Source organism: Oryctolagus cuniculus, chromosome 5, assembly GCF_964237555.1.
Source record: "Oryctolagus cuniculus chromosome 5, mOryCun1.1, whole genome shotgun sequence".
Taxonomy (NCBI): Eukaryota; Metazoa; Chordata; class Mammalia; order Lagomorpha; family Leporidae; genus Oryctolagus; species Oryctolagus cuniculus.
This window is the reverse complement of record NC_091436.1, coordinates 74,807,740-74,832,120: the sequence shown is the minus strand read 5'-3', so window position 1 is coordinate 74,832,120 and position 24,381 is coordinate 74,807,740. Positions and strand designations below refer to the sequence as shown.

Here is a 24,381-nt window from a genome sequence, read left to right as displayed (position 1 = left end):
CTATCACTTCTCTTCTCAAAACTTTCTGGCCTCTCACCTCCTTCAGGTTTGTGCTCAAGTGCTACTTGCTCAGGGCTCCCAAATTACTCTGTCTAAAATTACAACTTGACCAGAACCCTTCCTATTCCAGCCTCTTACGTATTTTCATGTTTGTCCACAACATTTATCACTACATAACATATTACAAATTTTAGTGATGGAATGACTGATTGGTCTCCCCCCACTAGACCATAAGCTCCCTAAGAACAGGTTTCTTTGTCCTTTTTTCCCCACTGATATATCCCCATTGCCTATAAAGGTGGGTCTTCAGTGAGTTAAAAAATTATCTAAAAGAATTTCACATATAAAAATTGTGCATATTGTTCCAAAGGAGGAAATCAATCTCTCTTAAATCTTTATTTCAAATCAAACCTCAAACTCACACATTTTGCTTTATACTTATGTTTATATCCCACTTGTCAGCATCTAAGACAGCATCAACTAAACTAATATAATATTTTTTTGAATGGCAGTTGGGATGATGAATATAAGAAAGATAACTTATATTGTCTATTAATAACTGCTTTAGTTAAACTGATTGGATATCAATATTTATTTTCACAAATGTTACAGTAGTTGGAAACTGATGCCCTGTTACAATTCTTCAATCTGTCATTGTGAAGTCTTAATTATTGAAGTGCTACCAGGATTCTAGATCTTTTCAAATCTATATTTTTCCACTTCCTTATGTGGTTGTTTTTAGATCAGCTTTTCTTATGCACGCCTAGATAAAACATGGTTTGGATCTTAAGATTTTTAAATGTATTATATTTAAATAAATTTCATTTAAATAAATGTAGTCACCTCACCAGTCTGTTTATTCCAGTACCTCTTAATTTATTTTGGACAAAATATTCCTTTGAGAAAGATAATGACCTCTTCTAGAAAACTGCATAGATGCACAAATATTCAAATTCAGCCTATAATTTCATGTGATTCATGGTTCCCTAAAGCCTACAAAAATGTCCTTAGGCCAATAATCAAATTAAGCAAATATTATAACATAAAATAGAATTTCAGAACAATAACATTTCATATATTCAATATCATTCTTGTATCAGCTTCTTGGTAGTATTCACTTTATATTCTTCTGTGCTTTATACAAATTAACTTTATCTTTTATATGCATTCAAAAAATTTGAAAATAAGCTACTTGAACTAGATGTAACCAGTATCTTTCCACAATATGTGCATAAGAAAAGTTTTTATACATTCAATTTTTTAAGACTGAAAGTTATCTTGTATTTTTAGCAAATAATCAAAATTTTAATAATTTTTAATGTACAATTTGGTTCATCTTTCTAGCTGTAAGTCCTTATTATATCATAATAATCAAGAGTTTATTACCAAGCAAATATGAGAAGAACTGACAAAAAGTTTACAAAAAGAGAGTTATTACCGCATTAACAATTGCCACTGACCTGCAGCTGCATCTGCAAGTTGTGAGAGAGGCACTATCTGTGTCATTCTCTGACTCTTCAAAAATGAAAAGAAATGTCTCCATAGTGCACTGGCAATTGCAGCAAGATGGCGCTCTTTAGCCAATAATGAAGATTGCACAACTAGGTCCACATTTTCTCTTTGAAGTTCCTGGCACAATTGCTGATATATACTCCTAAAAAGAAATAAAAATACAGCTAGCACCCAACAAATGCTTATAGAAATCTTCTGGGTTGTTTTCATTTCCACCATATGAAAACTGAAGGACCATTTTATATAATTAAAACCTTTATGCCAAGACATAATGCATTTCTGGTTATTTGATAGATGAATGATGGCATATTAAGCACCATAAAGTTAATGTTAATTACTAATGTCAACCATTAATTATATGCTTTTTAATATGTCAGATCCAAATGAGAAACAGGCAGCTTCAGAATGAAGGTCTGCATTTTGCAATTCATGTATGACAAGTGATTTTACTTATAATCTAGACATGAAAAAAACTATAAAACATTTTCTCCTGAGGGCTTTAGGACATGGATGTACCAACAGAAAGGTAAGTATCTCCAGGTTATGTGTGGTAGTTTAAATTAAAATATTTTCCTTGTACAGAAAAGACACAAAAGATCTTGTGTTAGTATATAAAACTGTTCTGGATACAATTTAAGTACCTCGACTCAAGAAAATACATAATTATTTTGACATAACAAACAGAAATAAACAATAAAGAATTACATATGATTATTTATAAAATATAATTCAGTACTGCCTGAAATTTTGATTCATCATTATCCATTTTTCCTGCTAAATGCAACTGAAAATTCAGATATCTCTAGACCAACCTCAGTAGAAACATATCTTCAGGAAATTGAGATTACCAAAGTAAGAGGGGGAAATACTAAGAAATTTTCTTGGTTATCTGGAAATAGAAGGCATTAATGTAATGCACCCAGCAATTAATAATATGATTAATTAAAACTATATGCATAACTATGCTCCTATTCCTGTTTCTGTGTACATTACTGCCAGATCAACTATAGTAGACATACACATACATGCCTGGATACCATCCTCAAATCTGCTGCCTTCAATTATTAGGAAAACACTGAAAAATTAACTGTGAGAATAAGGTAAATGACTTCCTTCAATAGAAGCAGCTTTCCACTAAGAAAAATAATTAGTATTTTTAAAAGGCAAGAAGTATTATATTAATTCCAGTGCATTATTTCTGACATGCGTTGAACAGTTTATCCAAGAGAAGTGGACAATCAAAAAAACTCTATCCCAAAACAGAACTAACACATATTCCTAAGCAATTCCACAAAATGATTCAGCTGGTTCCAAGACCACATCTTAGAACATTTCATTTAACTACACCTAAGTGAAAGAAAATTCTAAATGTAAATTATGTAACATTAGGGCCTTGGTACCAGCACTGTGGCTCAGCAGGTTAAAGTCCTGGCCTGCAGTGATGGCATCCATATGGACACCAGTTCAAATCCCGACCGCTCCACTTCCAATCCAGCTCTCTGTTATGGCCTGGGAAAGCAGCAGAGGATGGCCCAAGTCCTTGGGCCCCTGCACCCATGTGGGAGCCCAGAAGAAGCTCCTGGCTCCAGGCTTAGGATCAGTGCAGCTTTGGCTGTTGCAGTCATTTGGGGAGTGAACCAGCAGATGCAAGACCCCTCTCTCTTTCTTTCTCTCTCTCCGGCTCTACCACTCAATAAATCTTTAAAAAAAATTAGGGCCTTGCGTCTTTCCATTGGAACTCCCAGATAATAATGGAGCACTACTGAGTGCTACTTGAAGCACTGAAAAATTATACAAATGCCTGGAGGAATAGTCATAGAGCAGGCAGTTCTTACAAATGCTCACTGAATATGCACTATATCTTCTCTGTGTAAAAACCTGCCTGAGATATTCTCAGCTGCTAGAGATCCATTTCAGGTCTTTATGCTTAGAGTAAGATAAATAATTAACAATCAAACTCTATTTGGCAACTAACTCAAATGCCTATATCAAAATAGCAAAGTTTATATTTCTACACATGAGAGTCAAGTAAAATAATAACACCATTTTCACTATTCTTTATAAATTTTGCAAAGAACATTGGTTACAAATGATAATATATGGCTTACTATATTTAGGTAGGATGGAATTTGTTCACTATTTCTAAATAAGTGATTTTATTCACTAACTAAAACCTATTCTTTAGGAATGAGTAACATTTCTGATCATTTTTTATGTGCTAGAAATTCTTCTAATTAAAAATCGAAACAATTTTATGACATGAACATTGTTCTTCTTTATAGATGATGAAGCTGATAGCAAAGATTAAAATTTTTTTTTTAAAAAAGATAGCAACAAAGTCTAAATAATATACCCCAAAGTCACATGGTTGGAAAAGGCTGACCCCATAATAGGAACTAAATCTGAATGTCAACTCCATACTTTATCCTCACACACTAAGACACACATAAATTTTAAAAGGATGGAAAAAAAAATGCTGGTAAATTGTCTTCTTTTCCAACCTTGGCTGAAGAAATTTCAGCAAGCCTAAGAAAAACAGCTGGAAAAATCACATGTAGCTTATTCTTTTAAAAGGACAGGGTGACATCATAACAAAGAATATATTAGGAGACTCAAGAAGACATACCAACATTGCAGAAAAAAAAAAAATCAGAATTTTTTTTTTTTTTTGACAGGCAGAGTGGACAGTGAAAGAGAGAGAGACAGAGAGAAAGGTCTTCTTTTTCCGTTGGTTCACCCCGCAATGGCCGCTGCGGCCGGCATACTGCGCTGATCTGAAGCCAGGAGCCAGGAGCTTCCTCCTGGTCTCTCATGTGGGTGCAGGGCCCAAGGACCTGGGCCATCCTCCACTGCCTTCCCGGGCCACAGCAGGGAGCTGGACAGGAAGAGGAGCGACTGGGACAGAATCCGGTGCCCCGACCGGGACTAGAACCTGGTGTGCCGGCGCCACAGGCGAAGGATTAGCTTATTGAGCCGTGGCGCTGGCCAAAAAAATCAGAATATTGAGAAAGAGTAAAAAATCTATACCATCTTAGACCTTTCCAGAACAAAATGTTTAGAACCAGAGAGGGTAATAACTAAGAGTTAGTGTGGGAATATGATTCAGAACTCTGATTCTGTTGGGTAAAAAGACAAAAACAACAACTCATAAATGTTCAAGCTAAATCAGACTGGATAAGAAGAATGATTATTTGCTATTTTTACACAGAACAAAGTTGTTTAAGACCTTATGCTAATTTCATTAAACATGAAGAAACCAGAGTGCCAACACTCGAAATCCCAAGGACTTCCTTGGAGCCTGACAGAAGAATCAAATCTCTACACTCTAGCCAAACAGTTAGAAACAGCCCTGCAGTCACAAGTTTTCTGGACCAGGAAAAAAAAAAAAACGAAAAAAGAAACTACATAAAGACTATTGAAAAATAAGTTTATTATATAAGATGTAATTGCTGAATATCTGCTAAGGATATATTTAAAAATGCAAATATTAAAAGATGTTATATCACCAGAAGTCACAATATAAAAAAACAAAGCATAAAACACATGTGAAATGTTAAAAGGAATATAATGTAGCTCTAGATGCCATGGCTACTTTATGAGATATTACCTACCCTCTTTAACAAATGGTACAAAAATAGGAAAGTAGATTTGAGGCACAAAAGAGAAAATGTGATTTCTGGTCAAAAACTAAAAGATTTAACACAAGATGTAGGATCCTACAATACTTGGCAACCATTTTGTTTGAGACAGATTTCACATGTGTTAAATTCATCATGGAAATACATATATATGGAAATAGATGTGGGAATCAGGCTATTTTGCATTAAAAAAGATGCAATATAGTATAGTAGAAACAAAATTTGTAGAATGTCAAGTTACTCAAATTGCAGCTTCCGTAATAGAAATAATAGCAATATCCAGCATTTATTGGTGTTTACCAAGAGCCTGGTGCTATACTATGTCAAGTGTTTCATAGAGCATTCTTTTTCATCCAATGAGGTAGACACCATAGTTATTCAGACCATTTTCTAAAAAATCTGTTTATGGTATTTATATAAACAGGGAGCACATTTCAGGCATTACTTCCCACACTATCCTCCCTCCCTTACTCCAACTCTCCCTCCTCTTATTTTTAATTTCTACAATGACAGACTTTCAATTTACCTTATAATCACAAGCTTAATCCTCCACTTAATAAAGAATTCAACAAGTAGTAAGAAAAACCACTGTTCCTCAGGAGTACAGACAAGGGGTATAAACAATAATCAAATCTCAAAACATCAAATTCACTCATATATATTACATTTTTTGGTACTCTATATATTAGTTACCAAAAATCAGTGAAAACATAAATTTGTCTTTTTGGGACTGGCTTATTTCACTAAACACAAAGGTCTCCACAATTACATCCACTGTGTTGCAAAGACAGGATTTCACTCTTTTTTTACAGTTAATTAGTATTCCATCATGTATATATACCACATTTTCTTTATCTAGTTGTCACTTGATGGACATCTGGGTTCATTCCATATCTTAGCTATTGTGAGTTAAGCCACTATAAACATGGAGGTGAAGATGAATCTTTCATTCCCTGATTTCATTTCCCTTGGGTAAATTCCCAGGAGTGGAATGGCTGGGTCATATGGTAGATCTACTTTCAGATTTCTGATTATTCAGATCTTATAAAGAGATCGAGACAAAATTGGGAAGCAGAGCTAGTTATTAGCAAACTACTTAGAGCTATGTGACCTTGGAAAAAAACTAGTAGCCTCCCAATTACAGTTTAAGGGGCAAAAATAGGAAAAAAATGCTATATCCACCCTAGAAGGTTACTGTAAAGCCCACACCTCTCTACCATTAAGCTATGCAAATATGCACACTTTCACATACAGCTATCCAGCTGTTCTTAAAGCTTATTTTTAAGTTCTGCCTTCTCTTGCCTTCTTTAAGCACTTTGATTCCTTCATCGTACCATTCTTTTGCTCCACTTTCTAGGATTTTTCTGTTTTTATCTGCTTGCTACTTCTTGCCTTAATTTCCTACATGCACTTACACATCTTGCCTATGCCAGGTACCTAACCCACGCAGACACACATGAGAGACACAGAAATTTTATGTTTGACTGGTACTATACCCTCTAGCCTGCTATCTGTCAGTCTGGACTCTCAGTAGCTGTTCTGCCTTTATCACATATGCTCTGGGAATACTTACTGCTCTACTACTTATGGGTTTATCTTGGTGTACTCTTGTTTCTCTGGTAACTGAAAATTACAGAATAAGATATGACATCCTAGGGATGGGCATGTGGTGCAATGGTTAAGATGTCACTTGAGACTCTTGCATCCTGTACTGGAATGCCTGGATTTGTGTCCTGACTCCACTTCCAATTGCAGTTTCCTACTAATGAGCACCTTGGGCAGCAGGAAGCAAGTGATAGCTTAAGAACTTGGGATCCTACCACCCCAACATGGGAGTTCTGGAACTGAATTATGAGCTTCTATTTTTGGCCTCGTCCAGAACCAGCAGTTGTAGGCACTGGGGAGTAAACCAGAGGATAGAAGATCTTTCTCTATCTCAGTCTCCTTGTGTTTAAAATAAAAGAAAAATAAATGAATAAAATTAACAATAAAAAGATATAATATTCTATATATATTACTTCCTGGTGTTCACAGTTGTATATTTAACATTTCTAAATAATATGCTTCAAAATTTAAAGAAAAGTTGTCTATTGTAGGACCCTGCACCAACAGAAAAGGCATACTAGGTGACTAATGAGACCTAACAGAAAGCAGGAGAAAACAGCAGTAACTGAGTTCGTTTTATTAGCGCTACTCCAAACATGGCAACTTTTAAAGATTTTCATTAATGCAAAAAACAAAATTCTTAGTTAAAGAGTTGGTTCAAATCACAATGAGTGATTATTACAACTACCTTATTGATCTAACTAATGTAAATCTGAATGAGAATCAAGATACTCTAACCATTTTTATCGTGTACACTTCCATAGAAGAGGACTATAATCTATCTAACTACCCCAAAGGAATATAATATAACAATAGTAATGACATCAACAGAAAAAATGAAAAAACACCAAAGCTTTAAAGGTTACAGTAAAAATTATCTAATCCACTTCTATCTCAAAAAAATAAAACAAAAACAAAAGCTAAAAACCAAAAAACTTTTAGGTATAAAGAGACTTCTGCATAGCTTCTCTATGATACAACAGTAACTTCACTTCTGACTCCCAATCTTACGCATGCACAAATTATCAAGGAGAGGCAATACAACAGAAACTAGGCTGGCAAGTAACAGTCTAGACATGAAAAAGGATACCTGACTATAATGGTGTGTTTGAGTTCATGTGGAGGAGGAGATGAATGAGTGGTAGAGGAAATAAAACAGTATGTTAGATTAAAGCAAGGAGTATGTGGACTGTTTTGATTTTGGAGGGACTACAATGGATAAAAAAGCAGAGCAGTAACAATGATGCTTACATTCTTATGTAATGCACTATTGCTGGGGGTGAAGGGAGCTCCGTAGACATAGGAGAATTACTCAAATTCCAGGTTGTCACCTGGAAAAGTTCAGATTCAGTTTTTTATCATTAGATGGGAATAATGCCCTACTATCCTCCATGGAACTCATAAAGCACTTAAAACACTTTGTACATTGTAAGACAGAACAATAGGCATTGTAAAGTCACATTGTTACTGCTTCTAAATCTTAATATCCACATTCTTAAAGGCAGCAGAGCATCTCTAGAAAGACAAGGGCTTTGGAGACAGACATATCATAGCATACATCCCTTGCTATCAAATGCTGATGGATAGCCACTTCCTCATCTGTTGCAAGTATTAAATATGATACATTCAATAAGTGGAGAATAAGATTATTAAATAAGATACATTCAATAAGTGGCTTCTATTGTTGGCCAGAGAATTAAGTACACAGATAGTAAGTAATTTTCCTGGTTCTCCTGTTAGTAAGCAGCAGAGCTAGGATGTGATCCCAAGCAGTCAGTCTAGCTACACCACTCTAACTTGTAATTGCTATGCTATAGGGGTCTCAAACATCATGTTTCCACCCAAATAAATTCAGGTATCAAATGTTACACTGCTGTATTCCTTCATTCATATGTTAAGTTCTTAATAAAGGTAGTTACGAAGTAATATAACAGTCAATCCCAGGTGGCACACCAGATGCACACACATTGAAAGTTTAATTCTCCTGGGGAGTGTGGAGTATTCTACAGGAATCCCAAAGGTCAGTGATGTGTGATAACTTAAAGTTTTCTTATATCCACAACTGAGTTACACGGCAAGAGTGGGGAAAAAAGAACAAATCAAGAATTTAATGATGAACCTATCAAACCAAGAATGGCTATACTAATGCCAAGTTTTATAGACTAACACTGGTGAAATGCTTATAATGAGGTTGCTTTCCCATCCCAACAGCAATAGCTACTACTGGTACAAAAATGTGCCAATAAAAAGTCATCGTTATTATCCCTCTTAGTATTTTTTTTTGTTTGTTCTACTTAATATTGGTTGAATTCTGTAATTAATACACAGTTATTCTTAAGTGTTGAAACTTAACTGAAAAGTGATCCCTGTTAAATATGAGTGGGAATAAGAGAGGGAAGAGATGTACAATTTGGGACATGCTCAAGCTGACTTGCCCCAAATGGTGGAGTTAGAAACATACCAGGGGATTCCAATTCAATCCCATCAAGGTGGCATGTACCAATGCCATCTCACTAGTCCAATGGATCAATTTCTGTTCACAATTGATCATAATGATAGGACTAAGAACCAAAGGGATCACATAAACAAGACTAGTGTCTGCAAATACCAACCGATAGAATAATAAAGGGAGAGAATGACCCAACATGGGAAGCAGGATACACAGCAGACTCATAAAATGGCAGATGTCCTAAACAGCACTCTGGCCTCAGAATCAGCCCTTAAAACATTTGGATCTGGCTGAAAAGCCCATGAGAGTATTTCAGGAGTGGAAAGCCAAGACACTCTGGCAAAAAAACAAACAAACAAACAAACAAAAAAAACAACCAAACAAACAACAACAACAACCACCTAAATGAAAGATCTCCGCGAGTGAGATCCCAGTGGAAAGAACAGGTCATCAAAGGAGGAGGTACCTTTCTCTGAAGGGAGGAGAGAACTTCCACTTTGACTAGGACCTTGTCTAAATATGATCAGAGTCGGTGAACTCAAAAGGCTTCCATAGCCTTGGCAACTCATGACAAGAGCCTAGGGTGATTACTGAGGCCATAAACAAGAGTGTCAATTTGTTAAGTCAACAACAGGAGTCACTGTGCATTTACTCCTCATGTAGGATCTTTGTCCTTAATGTGCTGTACATTGTGATTTAATGCTATAACTAGTACTCAAACAGTATGGTTCACTTTGTGTTTCTATGTGGGTGCAAACTGTTGAAATCTTACTTAATATATGCTAAACTGATCTTCTGTATATAAAGAATTGAAAATGAATCTTGATATGAATGGAAGGGGAGAGGGAGCGGGAAAGGGGAGGGTGGTGGGTGGGAGGAAAGTTATGGTGGGGGGGAAGCCATTGTAATCCAGAAGCTGTACTTTGGAAATTTATATTCATTAAATAAAAGTTAAAAAAAAGTCATTGTTATTAGAAATTACCCTTATGCTTTCATTAGTGTTGGTTATGGGTCTCAAATAACTTTAGTTTTTCAGTTACATTTCACTAAATTTTGTTACATTAAAAACAAGATCTTTTCAGTAGTTTCCAATTTTAACTAAGTATTTCTAAAAATACTGATGTCCTGGTCTTGCTAAAGATCCTTCTGCATCTACAGCAATGAGGCCTAGTGTACTATTTGAATTCTTACTCAGGTTTGGGGAAGGAACTGACTCTCCATTTCTGTCAGGCAAGTGGTGCCAGCCCACAGACTGCAGTTTCAGTAGTAGACTTCCTGGCTTTTTTCATCTATAAAATGGGAGCAATAATAGCACCTATAGGATTAAATTAGCTAACGAAGGCCAAACACTTAGAAAAGGGCTGGTACCTACATTCTTAATAAATAATGTTTGATTCTCTGAACAAGAATGATTATTCCACTTACTGTATATGCCCAATTTAATTCTTGCAACATATAAGCCAATGACAATGCTAGAGTCCATGGACCACACTAAGTAACAAAACCATGCATAATTCTGTGATGGAACAGGGTTCAAAACCACCCATCTATACTCTGAAGCTATAAGTGTAAAACAACCTTTTTTTTTCAAAAAGGGATCATTGAGGGAATGGATTGGTAAGGACTGGTTAGGTAAAGAGAAAGAAAGTTAAAACACAAATTCACATATAAGAAATCCATTCATTTACTGTCTAACTCAATACATACTGCATATATTGTAGAATGTGGGCAAAGGAAACAAAACAGATAGAAACTTTGCTCTTCTAGACTTCATATTCTAATGAGAGACAGGTCATTAAACACATATATAGATATGAAACACGTCAGCACAAGGTAAGCCCTATGGATAAAAAGAAATCGCAGTATGGAAATAATGAGTGACGGGAATTAATATTTTAGCTAGGATGGTCAGGAGAAGCTGACACTTGGGCTAAGCTGTAAATAAGGAAGAGAGGGAATCATAAGATAGATGGGGGAAGAGCATTCCAGACAGAAGCAGCAGCAGTGCAAAGGTACTGAGGCTGGCAATCTCACAGGCTCAAGAAACAATAATAGGCAGGCCAATGTGAGTGAGGCACAACACATGACAGAAGGGACAGCATATGATACGAAGAGGTGGCTGGGTTTCAGATCACATAAAGGGTTATACACTGTGGTATGAATTTTGGATAAAATCACAGTAAGAAGCCATGAAAACAGAAGTGTAAGGTATTTTATAACATAAAAGAAACCTGCAAAAGAGCAAGATGTTTAGAGGAGAGAAAATAAAAGAACCATTCAAATTATATTTGAGAGTTTTTATAGTACCATTCATTAGAAAGCAATGCATTTAAGAATAGAAAGAGGCCCTCTTTGTTCAGTCACATTTTCTTCATTCACTTTACCAGCTGTTATTTAATGTCAGTCACTGTGTCTGATGCTAGAGATTCAAAAACATGGTTTGGGAGATCTTGCTGTAAGGAACCATTGAAGGATTCTGCACACGAGAATGATAATAAAAACACTGTTTTGGGAAAGATTAATCTGGTAATGATAAACAGAATGGGTCTGAGAAAGAACTGAGGAGAGAACTATTTGGAGGGTTCTGTGGACATCTCAGTAGAAGCTAACATACAATTTTAATTATTTTAAGAAGCAAAAAGAGAGGTACGCATTTTGGCAAAGCAGTTAAGGTATCTCTCCAAACACTCTTATTTCATATGGGAAGTCCTGGGTTTGAGTCTTCCCTCTGTTTCAGATTCCAAATTCCTGCTAATGTATACTCAAAGAGGCAGCAGATGATGAGGCAAGTACTTTGGTCTCTGCCTCCCACATGGGAGGCTCTGACTGAGTTCTAGGTTCCCAACTTTGGCCTGCCTCAGCCCTAGTTGTTGTGGGCATTTGGGGAGAGAACCGAGGGACTGATCTCTTTGTGTCTGTCTCTGTCTCTCTGCCTTTCACACCAAATAAGCAAATAACACTTTCCAAAAAAGGAGAAAGAAAGCCAACAGTAATTATTTGGCATCCTGTAAGGGAAAGGAAGGCAAACCCATGTAATTTCCAGTTTTGTGGGGGAGGAAATTGAAAGGAGGAATAGTAACTACTGAAGAGTGCAATTTTGATACAAAAACAGAAAATTTAAGGAACAATATCCAAATATTTTTTGGAATCTGGACCTAGATCACATTCAGGAATCATCCTGCTCAATACTCAGCTCACTATAAGGACATGTCTATGTCTACTAACTACATAAGGCAGTGCATTAGGTGCTTGCTCTCAAAGAATGTATAGGGAAGTGATTTGGGGGGCGTGGGAAACTAGGAGGGGGGGCTTCAGTGAAGACTTCTTAGAAAACATTGCTGTTATGGAAGTTGTAATAGCTGACTGAAAAACAATACCAAAACATTCAAGTGAAATGATGAGTAGAGCACAGTGATAGAAATTGCATGGTATATGAGGGGAATCACATTTTTGGTTTTTACCAGAGGAAGAAAGATCAACTGAGAGAACGATGGGAAATGTAACTATCGACAGCTATGCCATTTCAAAAGTCAGAGCCACAAGTAAATACTTCGTTTTCTTTTTCTAAAAAAAGCATTTATTTATTTGAAAGTAAGAATTACAGAGCGGGGGAGAGAGAGAGAGAGAAAATGAATTAATGAATCTTCCATCCGTTGGTTCACTCCCTAAATGGCTGCAATGGCCAGGCCAAAGCGAAGAGCCAGGAGCCTCAAGTTCTCCCACATGGGTGCAGGGTCCTCTGCAACTTCCTCAAGTGCATTAGCAGGGTGCTAGATCAGAAGTAGAGCAGCCAGAACTCAAACCAGTGCCCATAAGGGATGCCAGCACTGCAGACAGTGGCTTTACCTGCTATACCACAACAGTGGCCCCAGCAAGTAAACAATTCTTAAAGGTACAGAGAACCAATCAAGAAAAAGTCCAATTTATATACCCAACACATATTTCACTAATGGTTAATTCCCAAGATAACCTAGAGATTATAGGGATTACCTACACATTTAAACACCCTATAAAACTGCACAGGGCTAATATTACAATGCTAGTTTTCTTGGAATATTTTCATTAAAAAACAAACTTGGTAAATATGTACATGTGTGACTTTGTACATATTCAAATATATATAACTACTCATCATACTATATCATACACACTCTCTCATCTTTAGGGATATATACACATATAATTACTATACATATATATAAACTATTGCTCAAATGCTATCTAATGCTCTCATCTAATAAAAATGAGTATGGCAGACCAATATGAGTAAGCCTGACCCATAAGCATCAGCATTATTTACACAACATATGGCAAATGGGTGCTCTACTGTACTTAGTTGAATGTTGACTTTTTTGTGGTCTTGTTTCTGCCATTTATGGTATGTTTTGAGGGAGAGATTAACCTATGATCATAAAGTAATAGTCCTGACTATACACAAAATATCAAAGAAAAGGGATCATGCTAGACATTAAGACTTAAGTTTCACAGCCTTCAAGGAAATGGTTGAAAATAAACATTATAATTAAGGCTTGGGTGAAGTTCTTTAACATTATAACCATCAGAAAATATAGGTAGAAAGATATCATGACTTAGGGATCCTCAGAGAGAGAGAGAGAGAAACAATCATCTGATGATAATTCATTTCCAAAGGGTTAAATAAAACCACTTTAGTTTTCTACTGATTCAGCACAGAACACCTATATCAAACATATGCTGAGAGATTTTATATATATTATATTTACTCTCAATAAATTTCATTCAGTTTTTTTCTGTTTTTGTATTCCATTAATAACTGGCAGCTCTTTCTCCTTTTAACAGAATGATTTTAATTTTCTCTAGATGCAAGGTAGTATGTTTCTAAGCCTATGGAGAGCATCTTTTAAGCCTAATTAATAAAACCATCCTCCAAAAACTAGCTTAGCTCTCACCTCTCAGCAGCCTTTACTGAAAACAGTAGGACACAGCCAGTGCCACCTCTAACGGCTGCTGTAATCATTCCACCACACATGTGGCTAGTAGCTATATGCTATGTGGGGGAATCTGCTTTGTTTTAAAAGAACAAAGTAAAGGTTCCCAAATTTTGAGATCAAATATGCCACAAAAAGTAACCTAGTGTTAAATTCGATTTGTGAGTATTTTTCTAATTGGTAGTAATAAATTTCTAAAAAGAAAGGGCCTAATGGTAATGCTGACTGATTCTTAACTACATCAACCCAAATGTTCCTGTCATAGTGAAATCTGCTCCATAATTCACCTTAATGGACTAGGTGCATAAATAAATATTGAAAATGACCAGTCTCTTTTCTCCACTCCATTTAAATCAAATCCAATTCTATGTCAACAGATTGTACCAGTGTATAATTACAAAAGCTAATGCACTGGGAAAAGTAGTATTCTTGGCTAAATAATTTTTCTAAAGCCTCTTAAGCATTCTGCATCTTCAATATTTCTCTCACACTCAGGAAATGCAGTAAATTACACCAGACACTACTGGCCATTTCCAATTGTGTTAATTGATCCAACAAAACCTCATCCTCCTCCAACAGTGACAAATTTTTTGGATCCCTAAACAAGTCCAGCAAGAGAGTCAAAGTTATCTAAGGATGTTTTGGAAAGGACCCTCCTCATTAAATGCATGACCAAAGTCTAACAGAAGGAACAGCTTGTTATATAACAGCTTATAATATAATGCTGAAACCAGGGTATGTAAATAAGCTTAAAGAGTCTGTGAACTCCTTGAAATTATGTGTAAAGTTTGGGGAACATGTAAATGTATAGAAATCTTGCCCCTTTTCTTTTGTCTTCTAGCATTTTACAAACACATTTTAAGTAGAAACTAAATGTTCACTTTGATTTCTCACCCTCAGTCCTCCACTTCCTCATTTTAATTTCTCCACTCTGTATCTCTACTGTCCCTAAGAACCCAGCTGTAACCTTTAAATACCAAATACACTAATTTGGAATATTTAATCTGAATTCTACACAGATATGCTATGACTAGTCAATGTACAAAACCAGACATAAAAACAACAAAAAAAAAAACATATGTATTTGTTTGGAAACTGTATCTAACAGTAAATAAATATGTTAAGTTTAAATTATAGTTATCTCAGTTACTTAAACACACATTTCTCTCTAGAGATGTTATTTACCACTTTTACTGTAGTTCTTTAAAAGGGAAGAAAACACAGAGGGAGAAAAGTTTTTCTACAAGATTATCCATTGAGTCAATGATCTGTGGGGTTTATTCTAAAGCTCCATTATTAGGGCTGAGAGCCTCAAAGGCTTTTATTATATCACTAATTTCTTTTTGCAAGGCTTCAGCAAATGAACCACTTTATCTGGTTCTGCATGCTTGGGGCTTGATACATGCTATTTGTACATGACAGGTTTCATCTGCACAGCACCATTGATAACATTTATCTGTACATCAAAAAAGCACATCTCCTGATGCAAAATAAAAAAAATCCATGCATATGGTGGGATAGGAAATGTTAAAGTGGTGAATAAAAGATCTGTGGTATCTCATAAAATGGAACCAAACTACAACAAGACTCACAATTGAGTATAAATGTGCATTTGTGCTATAGGAGGATATAATGCCAAAAAAAAGAAAAGGATCCTTGCTCACGCTGTCAAAGAAGTAGGGCTTAGTTAGCACTCTGTGAATTTTAACTAGAAATGGGAAAAATTAATTTACTTGCAAACAAGAAAAGATGAAGTTTCATAAAACTTTATGTCTGAAGCATTAGTGTTTCAAAATAAATTTTAAAATAAATAGTACCCATTGTTTATAACTCTTAGCAGGAAAATTAACCCATGAAATTTCGTATGGGGAGAAACATTTTAGATTAACTATGGCTGTGGTCCACAGTTAAGAACCTGAGCTTAACATCTTTGCAGCAAAGTAACTTTAGAAACTACAGAGACAAAAAGATAAATGTAAAATTGCTGTTCTTTCAGAAATGATTATGAGCTTAAAAGCACCTATGAAAAGATGCTGAAAAGCAGGCACACACATTTAAACATCAAGGAAATAAGGTATTTCCAAATTTCTAACAGATGACATATACACATTCTTTGGACAAAAAAAATCACCGTTTTTATAAAGAAGTTATACACCAAGTTAAAGAGTTTGTTCTTGTAATTCATCATCTTTCAGAACATGAGGTTACTTAGGCTCCAATCACCCCCTACTTTTACTCCTCCCAGCATTTGGTAATACAGACAGTGGAGCTAATTTTCTGTCATTCAGGAAGAACTGTTGGATCACTAAACTTGTATCATCATCACCTCTGAAACACGGTAAAAATCACTGTTAGAACCAATGGTTTATTAGATAGAACCTACCATCAACAATGTCAACGCTGCCTGGTTGTGTTAACAGGAAAATGTTTTACGAGTTCCACCACTGGGCATCAATTTAACTTCCAGCACCAGCTATGCTGTAAAACCATGAACGTAATTTATATGGTGACCTGTGTGTGCGGGAAGCAATATCTAGGTGAAACTTCTCACAGTCTGACAAAATGCTTTGATTTGCACCATTCAGATGATTGAGCAAAAAGAGTTTAAGCAATCACCACCAATAGCCTTTATCTCCAAATGCACTAAAAATTTATTACTCTATGAGTACAACCTATTGCTTTAGAGCCTAGCTTGATAGAATAGAAATGATTGGATAAATATTACATTTTCAACTGGTACACATCTTGTCCATTAGGTTTAAATATTGGACAAGCTACATGTTTAAGATAAACATCGGTCTTCGCTGATTCCATCACATAGTACATTTAGAAAGCCTCTAAATGTTTCCATAGTAACATTTTTGTGCTTACATATAGCTGAGGACACATATTCATTGTCAATTAGGAGAAAGTAAACTGAGAGATCACTGTTCTCAAACAATGTACCTTTGTCTTTTAGTTAGTATTTAATATAGATGACAAAAATTACACATTCCCTTCTGTGTATAAAGAAACTCAATAACCACTCAAGCTAGAAGGGACATAAATAGAGTGTATCCACCTATTCTAAAAATAGTTTACTAAGCATCTTTTATCTGAAATGCTTGGGACTGAAAGTGTTTCAGATTTTTTTAAAATTTTGGAATATTTGTGTTTTATTAGGGATGAGACCCAAGTCCAAACACAAAATTCATTTATTCTCATACACTCTTTATACACATATCTTGAGCCTTTGTTCTGACTTCTACACATTACATGAAATCGGCTGTGGAATTTTTCCACTGTGGCATCACGTTCATGCTCACAAAGTTTCAGATTTCTGAGTATTTTGGATAAGGGATGCTCAACCTGTAGCACATCGTTCTTACTCATGTCTTCCAGTAGGCACTGCTGTGAATTAAGCAAAGGATATTTACCTGGCAACCTGAGCCCACTTTTCTGAGACCTCATACCTTTAAAAATGGCAATGATTTTTCAGATCTATAGGTACAGAGCAAAGCTTCCAGGATTACTGCAAAACAGTTTTTTAAATATACCTTCCAGCTTCATAGGAGGGATTCTACATATATAATCATCAATGCCTTTGGGCTACTGAGCAACAACAGTAGCCATAACTAACCTGATTAACTGTTTACTTTCTACTATTTTTTTTTTTTTTAAGATTTGTTTATTTATTTGAAAGTCAGAGTTACACAGAGAGAGGAGAGGCAGGAAGAGAGAGAGAGAGAGAGAGGTCTTCCATCCGATGGTTTACTCCCCATTTGGCTGCAACAGCAGGAGCTGTGCCAATCCGAAGCCAGGAGCCAGAACTTTTTCCCCCACGTGAGTGCAGAGTCCCAAGGACTTGGGCCATCTTCTACTGCTTTCCCAGGAAATAGCAGAGAGCTGGATTGGAAGTAGAGCAGCTGGGACTAGAACTGGTATCCATATGGGATGCTGGTGCTTCAGGCCAGGGCGTTAACCCACTGCACCACAGCGCCAGCCACAACTTTCTACTATTTTTAAATTTGGTTTCATTAGACATTGCACAGTAAATAATATCATTTCCATTTTGGTGATGAAAAATGGACTCAGAGGGGCCAGAGTTGTGGCACAGCAGATTAAACCACCAACTGTGATGCCAGCATCCCATATTCACGCTTGTTCTTGTCCCAGCTGCTCCTCTTCTGATCCAGCTCCCAGCTAATGGCCTGGGAGAAGCAGCAGAAGGCCTAAGCACTTGGGCCCCTGCTTCCATGTGGGAGACCCAGAAGTTCCTGGCTCCTGGTGTGGACCCAGCCCAGCCTTGGCCGTTGAGGCTATCTGGGAGCGAATCAGTGGATGGAAGATCTCTCTCTCTCTCTCTCTCTCTGTAATTCTGCCTTTTAAATAAATAAATAAGTCTGAAAAGAAGAAAAAATGGACTCAGGTTAAATAATTTGCCCAGTAAGGGATAGAAATGGAATTGTAACCCAAGTCTATGTGATTCCAAAGCAATTTCTACCACTATAAGTTATCTTTGTTCAATCAGACTACAATAATTAAAATTTTAGAACTTAAGGTTTGAAAAAGTACTTAATAAGAAAAATAAGACTAAAGTACACATAGGATCATTGAAAAAGAATGTATCTTTATAATACTTCTAATCACTTGCCTTTATTCACAAAGAAATATACTACTAATTAAGGGATCATCAGGTAGAATGACAATTGGTCATAATGCTGCCAGTTGGGTTCTTTTCCTTAATTAAAGTTTCCAGCTTTGATTCCATTCATTTTGTATATCACATTAAAAAAAACTGCTTTGTGCAAAATGGAGCAAAAGCAAACATCTATACTATTAAGAAACAAATCACCCCATATTCTATATAAAAGCCATTTGCTATAGCACCATAAAAAAGGACTTGAACATTTAGCTTGAAATGCCTAGCAAGATCTTTTAAGCTGTTTTTCTTATCTTGTTCTTCAAAATTCGAAACTAGAAAATCCCACTTGACTAGAAAGGCAAAAAGGAGGTTGTCCCTTCTAGGGTTAACAGATGCTTTTTGTAAGATTTTAGGTAAGATTAACCTTTTGCTCACAATAGCATTGGTTATTGGTTTTATTTTTTTACTGTCTTTAACTCAGGTAAAAAATCAATACAGAGTGAGACAAAGGGCTCTAGAGGGTCTGGCTACACCAGCTTTTGGTTTGGCTCCTGCACAATTCTACAACATGCTGAGGCTGGGAAGGATTAGCCTGCTTGTGTTGAGTAAACCGATGATACTCAATAAACAGTTTCTGTTGTAAACCCCTTAGGATGTGCAAAGCCACACTAGTTGGCAATAGACCAGATAAGCGGCAGAACCAGCTGTAATCTCATTTAGACCTGAGCTGATCCTCCTGTCCTTTCATTCCACAGGATCAAAGCAAACCACTGAGGAGGCAGCTGTATTATAGCAGCTCTGCTTGCTGGATGCAGCAAACATTTCATAAATTCCACTCCTTGAAGCAAGTCTCTACCTAATCTACCCAGAGCTGGGACAATCAATGAATTTCTGAATTCATTAGACTGATTATTACAGGGTAACCATATTCTCTTTGGAGAAATGTGATGACTGCAAGCCAAATTTACAAAGCAGATTCTAACTCTGACCATTGTCAGAATGGCCTAAAGTTTCTCCCACAATGTGTCAAATAAAATGCTTTAAAACTATTTAGCTCATTACCTTTTAATGCACATTAACAAGCAAACAACATATAATGCTAAATTCCTTCAGATGTAGTAGCTGACTACCATTCAAATGCAGCTTTAACAGTAGCCTGACTTTTCCAAGGTCAATGACATAGGAGGGAATGCCAAATTCGTTGGTGACAAAGCACCATACTTTGGCTGAAACTGATGCTCAGAAAAAATTAATGGAAAAGGTTTTTGCAGTTCATTAGACAATATCATTTAACACTTAATTGTAATTTTTCAATAAAACAGAATTCAATGTTTAAAGTGTTCACTGATGCAGTATTAAATATTTCAAAACAAGCCAAACACTTTCTTTGTCTCTACTCCCCCAAAAAACAGACACTTTAGTATCTCATTTTACCAGATAATTTCTTTTAACAGAAACCTAGATTTCAAGTTCTGAAGCCTTAGAAAGCAGCTACCACTCCAAGAGAACATCAATTAGATGTTTAATGGGCACTGAAGAGGCAGGTAATGGATGTCACATCAACAGCTCACTATAAAATAGTAAACATGAAAGAAATGAAACACAAGATAGATATAGAGGGCTAGAAAACATCAGCATTCAGAAAGGACCAACTATAACTTGATACTCAATGTCAACGGTTGAGAGGATCCTTTGGGAATATGTAGTCATGGAGTTGGCAGACATTTTTTGTACATAGTTAGGCCTTGAGGGCCACACACAATGTCATGTATTCTTCTGATTCTTGTACCAACCTTTGAAAATGTCCACAACAATCTTAAGCTCCATGGCTATATAAAATCAGGCCAGGGGCCAGATTTGGCCTGCAGTGCTTTAGTCTGCCAGCTCTTTCTAGTCCAAACTACTCATTGTACAGATGAGGACACAAACCTTCCAGAACATGAGTTGTTCTGGGTAACTAAGCAGCCAGTGTCAGCCTAAGAATTCAGATTTCCTGAGTACCATTCTAGTGCTTCTCTACTGTCTCCTAAAATTTATCTTGCTTTTATGAGAAAATGATACAAAGATTCTATTGTAGTCCAGAAACATTTGAAAAATGTAAACAAGAATGTCATTGTAGATAGCATATCAAGGTGGCCACACATTTACTGACTCAATGATCTCCTAGTTAACAAATAGGACATTTAGTGAGTTACTTTCTCTCCAGTGCATTCTTCAGACATGAAAGGATCCCATTTAACATAATCACAGAGCAATGGCAGAAGTGATAAATATCGAAAACTTAAGTCTTCTACTATTTGCAAAATCCAGATCTTTGTAATAATAACACCATGATAGGAAACTGCAAAAACTCTGTAATTATACTTTAATTGTATTGTGAGGCATGCATTAATCACAAAGTTTAAGTACCAAGGATAGAATTATAATAATTCTGTAAAACAAATTTAAGCTGGCTAAGTAGGTCAGAACCACTAACATGCAACAGGAGACCTCTGGGAATTTATCAGTTAATGGCTATTTATGTGCAAATGAGTGCCCTCCAACCCTCCAAAATCCTGTGTAGCTGAAGGGTATTTCTGTTAACCAGGAGCACTGCTTAACTGCAGAGGCATAAATTAGACCATTTTATTGGAATGGTTTTTAATTCCTCTACTCTCTTTTTTCACATTCTCCCCTATTTCTTCAGAAGCAAAATTTATTTAACAATAACAACAACAACAAAAAGGATGCTGGACAGTTTTCAAAACTGATCTCTCCTGACCCCTACATGTGCATACACAATCAGGATTCAGCAAAATGAAAGAAAAAACATTTCTTATACTTCACATCCTCCAAAGAGGACTTAATATTGTTTTTTTTTTAAAGAGCTAATAAGCTTTAATATAAGCACACCATTAACACAATTTTTACAACCAACTACATAAAACAAAACCCTACATTATGTCCTTATATAAGAATCTGACAGAAGACAAAAAAGGTTCAGTAGTTTGTCTATCATAATTTATCACAAAAGTCAAAATATATTCCTATCAAAGGCACCCTTTGAAAACAGGAAAAAAGCTTTTACCTTTTGTTAAAAAGAAAAACCCTAAGCACCTCATTTCTGACTTGCCTTAAAAGAAAACAAAACATTTGGATGTTTTTTGAAGAGAGTAGGGAAAAGGCAGAATATTTTCTAGTATTATAGAAATATGGTTAAGAGAGACCACTGAACACCCATTATTAGGACCAGACCAAACTTAACTTAGTACAGAGGTGGCCTAAAGTACAGATAGATCTCAGGCAGAATAGCAGTTATTTAAAATTACTCTTTCTAAAAAATTTACTAGAGTAGCAATTTAAAAGTTTTAAATTTTGCTAACATTCCCATGGAAGCTCTTTCTTTCCACCATTAACTGAAAAATAAAATAAAAATAAAACCAAATGCTAAGTTAAGGCCAGAGTTCAAAATAAAACATTTATCTTTTAAATTATAATATTTTGTAATAAAGTAAACCTTAGCACTTTAAGATAGAGTCAAAAAATGCAATCTTTGTGGATACTTTCTATTTTAGGCATAAACATAATAAAAGTTTGTGGTAAACTCCTTCAAAAAGATAAGAAAACTCCTTCAAAAAGATAAGAAAAAATATGTTTCACTCATCTTTCCAGAATTGAATTTTCTAGAATTCTAAGTAGATTATAGCAGAGCAAATGATTGCATCAAGCTTGCTCTGATTATGCTTTGGAAACATCACTCCTGGATTCACAAAGCAATCATCAAAGGTGTCAAGTGCTCTACCGGACAATTATGCTCGTATATAAAGTCTCTGGGTTCATGTCATGTGTTAAATGTATAATACATATATAAGATGCATTTCTGAACTGAAAACATAATTTCATCACAACTATCTGCTTTTAAGAAGAAAAATAGTAACTAAAAAAAAATACAAACTGTCGCACAAATATAACCATCTGTTAAAGGGCATCACTCTGTTTTAGAAAGGAACTCCCAGAAGCTGTATATCTAGGACTCACTTGAAGCTCTCTCCTCTCTTTGGTTGTGGGCAATGCAGTGGTCACATCAGCATCTTCCAGACACAGGCAGATTCTCAGTCAGATCTTTGTATACCAAGCACTGCCCTAAGGCTTAATTAACCCTATTCAGAAATAAGCAGGACCTTCTTTTACTAAAGAGAGGACAGTCAACTTGCTGAAGGGGTGACAAAATTAAGAATTATGTTTCACATTTTGACTATTCTTTCCAAAAGAGCCTAACATTACAAAATAGAGCGATCTGCATGGGTATATGCAAATCACTGAAAATAACCAGCCTCTGAATTTATATGGCCGAAATGACAGAGAGAATGACATTAATGTGCCTTCATATCCCAGGGAAATGTGTTCTAGAGTCCCAAGCAGAGAAATTCTAGACCACAGGAACAGCACAACATGTTCTAAACAGCAAAACATAAGTAAAAGGTTTATTTAAGCCTAAGTGTTTGGTTAGGTTAAATCATAATTACTAAAATCTCCAGAATAGTTCAAAATGCTACTCACATATTATTTCCTGTCTACATGAACCAATCTGGGCCATCAAATCACCTTTGATATCTTTTATCTCACAGTCTCAGTCATTACTTCAAAACTAATGTTCTTGCCTTCTTTGCTGTATTTTTTTAAAGGTTACTTCAGCACTCTTGAATACATTTTTTGTATTACTAGACTTTGTCACCACAAAGATGTCCTCGCTAGTTTCCTTGCCTGAAGTTCCCTTTCAATTCATGGTGCATATCACCACTAGAACCACCTATAAAATTATCATTCATTCATTCATTCAAAAGACTTATTAAGCAACACTGTATGTCATGCACTTTAGCTGAATACCTAGGTGCTGAGGATACAAATTACAGTAAGACAAATTCCCTACCCTCACAAAGTATCAGTCTAGTGAAGGAGAGGAACGAAGCCAAGTGGCAAGTACTCTGGGTACTAGGATTAGGAACATGGTAAGTAAGTGAGGAGGATGCTTGCTCTCCCTGGATGGCCTGAAAACCCTTCACAGGGAAAACTGCATAATTTACCTCCATATGAAAAGAAATAAACTTCCCAGGCAGGGAAGGGATCAAAGAATATTTCAGGGAGAGGGATTAAGAAGAAAGAACAGGTAAGATCTTTCTCTCAAAGAGCTTGTGATTTAGTAGGGGAAGAAGGATACATGGAGGCTTTAAAGAGCTGCTCACATCCTGTTGTCCCTTGACTTAAAAATCTTAGTCCTTGATTTCCTCCTTACCTTGATTTATACTCCTGTCCTAATTTCAAAACCCTAGATAATCTGGTGTTATCTTCTACTAAAGCATGTAATCTCTGCTTTCATCAGGCTACTTTACCCTATGCTCCCCCCCCCAATCCCTCCCCCAAAAAAAAACCACCTAACCCATTCAAACTTCCACTTCGCAGGCCATTCTCCCAGTATTATTTTCTCCCTTTTCTACTTCAACAAGTTATATAATTGTTGCTTATATCCCACCCTTTTTCAAGACTTCATCCCTCCCCGTTCCTTATCACAAACAGAAATTCTACAACTTCAACACCCAGTTCAAATGC

General features: G+C 36.0%; 1 protein-coding gene across 1 annotated transcript in view; it reads right to left on the bottom strand.

The window, feature by feature from the left end:
- Window positions 1–24,381, bottom strand: part of MMS22L (MMS22 like, DNA repair protein) — a gene marked incomplete in the record, with an annotated part of 119,895 nt that overhangs the window by 37,081 nt on the left and 58,433 nt on the right. The window contains 1 exon segment of the mRNA XM_070073760.1: window positions 1,461–1,654. Coding sequence (XP_069929861.1) covers window positions 1,461–1,654 — 194 coding nt within the window.